Raw genomic sequence first — 2,715 nt, 5'->3', positions numbered from 1 at the left:
AGCAGGAATACTGCGAAACCAACTGAAACACCATGCAGGAGCAACAATCCAGAAATTGTTTCCTAAACCTTGTTAATGATGCAGACATGGAAGTAATTCAGAAAACCATTGTTCTGTGTAACGGATACAACGTCCAGCATAAGCAGGAAGCGTCAGCAGAGGTCCAACAGAATTCAAATGTGATCAAACTAAGAGAGGTTTTAGTAAAACACATCTCTGGCAAACCACGCTGACAAAATGCAGTGGGTATTAGCCTCATAACTAATTCCTTGTAATCTGACTGCATGGAATCATTTCTATAGAACTCTTTGAATAACTTTTTTTTAAATCTAAAAGCAAGAAACCTCTCTGACGTGTAATTTCTACATACTGGTTTTAAAAATTTCACGCAAAGTTTCTATGTTAATTCTTGTGCACTTTCTTAAAAAACCCTGTACATCTAAGATGCACAGATTGGAAATCATGCCGGAGGTTTCTCCAGAAGTCTGGTTTCCACCAATAGGACGCACGGAGCTTTGTGTGCACCACATCTCTGTGGTATTCAAATGTCTTTAAATTTCAGGAAATCCAGTCTTGCAGGAAGTAACATTTCATTACACACTTTTTGGCCAACCAGCAAAATATAGTTCTATATAAAGGCAGTATTTATTTTTCCAAAGACAAAGTATTTAGCCACCTAAAATAAAGTAGTTTACACTCCTTTCCCCGCACTTCCTCTAACTTACCAGTAATGTCAGCGTGCATCTGCACAAAGAGAGGGTTCTTGCTCAGCCCACCGCACAGAAACAGCGTGTTGATCTGATGCCCTGCAGCCTGCATGGTTTCCAAAATATGTCTTGTTCCTAACTTCAAAAAGAGGGAAAAAAACCAAAAACAAGGAAAAAAAAGAGATGAGCACAGGAGAGCGGACACAGGAACAGATCTTAAAGCACAATTTGCTGAAAAGAACGGTAGTGCTAAACAGAACGATCCTAACTGACCCCACCAGTAACCCGAGGGCTGTAGACCTGCAGTGGTACGGCCTCTGCTTAGCCTCAGCCAGGAACAGGGTTTGTAATTAAGAACTAGAAAAATCAATTAAAACAGAATTGGGAAGGACATAGGCACAGCACAGTGCATTAAACATCCCGGGGCTGGCTGAAGAACGAAGATGTACCAGTACAGACTGACACGGGAAATGGGGCTGACAGGGAAGGACCTGCAATGTGAACAAAGGGACTATGAGACGACATAGAAATGGGCACCAGGAGCAAGTGACCGCAGTGATAAGCAGGTGTTTGTGACCAAGCACAGCAGAGCAGTGGAAACATTGCCAGATCCAGAACTAAACCTTACGTGGCAGACATCCCCACCAAACCTATTTACTTTGTATTTGCCAGATCCAGAACTAAACCTTACGTGGCAAAGACATCCCCACCAAACCTATTTACTTTGTAGAACAACATCTGACAATCCCTCTCAGTAAAGAGATTTCAATTCCGCAAAACAGAACAAAAAAAGGAGCAAATAAAAAAATGCACTTTCTGTCTTTTCGGCAAAAAGGAAAACCAGAAGAATTTTGTATTGGCTTAACTATTTCACTTGGCCTTTGCTCTATGCAAAATAAAATGTTCCATTTCATGCCTGGATTAATTGAAACATCCAAAATGAAGGCATATTTTTAAACTTTTCGTTTACAGCCTCCATTCTGAGAAACTCGACTTAGAACAGCTCAGTGTTCCGCTCCAAAAATGATGAAAGCAAGTGCTTTGCCGTTTTAAAAAGATCTTTTCTCTTTTTGTTTGCTTTGCTTGCCTCCGACGACTCACTGAAGTCAACCTTCTCCCTCTTTCCTCTTGCAGGAACATTTTCCATTTCTTTGCCAAACTATTTGTCCAGAAATAATACCCAGCTCTTTAGAATACCTTGGAAGTGAATTTTGAAGCTCAGACTTGACAAAACGCCAAATTTAAGCCAAAATTTTGCCCAAGCTGACTCTCTGTCGGTAGATACCCCACAAAACACAATCCGGTCAAAGCTTTCACAAACCAATCGTTTAAGTTTTCTTTATGCGATGCCACAAGTCCAGCAAGAGGTCTGCAGCCTGCAATAAACCCCTCTTCAACTAAAATCTCCTGCAAATGGAAGCTAGCAGAGTCTCATCAGGCTGGAGACGTCCACTATGAATGACTGGCACCACTCTGGATAGGCCTTCAAATAGACTTTGGTTTTTCAAGCGAGTGGTTATGAGGAACCATAGCCGCAACACCAGCTGACTAAATCCATCACTTCCCTATTGACACAGAGGGCTAACTTCCAAATCACACAGCCACAGTTTTAATTATGGAAAAAATAAACCACTCTAAAAAGAGTCTGCCTCCTCCGAGCGGCCTTGATGGCCACAATTATATCTCTGATCATGTTCTCATCAGCCTGACCGCTGCACTGCATTTGGCAATGAATAGTTAAAAGGATATTCTCTTCCACTACTTCTGAAATTCAAATTTATTAACAACTTCTCTCACAACACACACACGTCAAAGACCCTGAGAAAGAACATGCTGTGAAAATGATTTTGTGTTTACCTGCCTGGAAAATTGTATTCACACATCGATTTAAATTAAAGACAGACTTATTTCATTGTGGGCTGGGGGGGGGGAACTAATTTAATCCTGGATTGGAGAAAATGCAAATTGAGGGGCTTCAAATGCAAATTTTATATAAAAAGAAAAAAGC

General features: G+C 40.9%; 1 protein-coding gene across 1 annotated transcript in view; it reads right to left on the bottom strand.

Moving 5' to 3' along the window:
- Positions 1-2,715, bottom strand: part of FGGY (FGGY carbohydrate kinase domain containing) — a gene marked incomplete at its 5' end in the record, with an annotated part of 87,041 nt that overhangs the window by 30,597 nt on the left and 53,729 nt on the right. The window contains one exon of the mRNA XM_010185880.1: positions 726-846. Within this exon, the coding sequence (XP_010184182.1) occupies positions 726-846 (121 nt within the window). The remainder of the gene's footprint in view (positions 1-725; positions 847-2,715) is intronic.

The sequence above is a fragment of the Mesitornis unicolor genome, unplaced genomic scaffold (genome assembly GCF_000695765.1).
Source record: "Mesitornis unicolor isolate BGI_N332 unplaced genomic scaffold, ASM69576v1 scaffold13990, whole genome shotgun sequence".
NCBI classification, from domain to species: domain Eukaryota; kingdom Metazoa; phylum Chordata; class Aves; order Mesitornithiformes; family Mesitornithidae; genus Mesitornis; species Mesitornis unicolor.
This window is presented reverse-complemented; position numbering and strand designations above follow the sequence as displayed.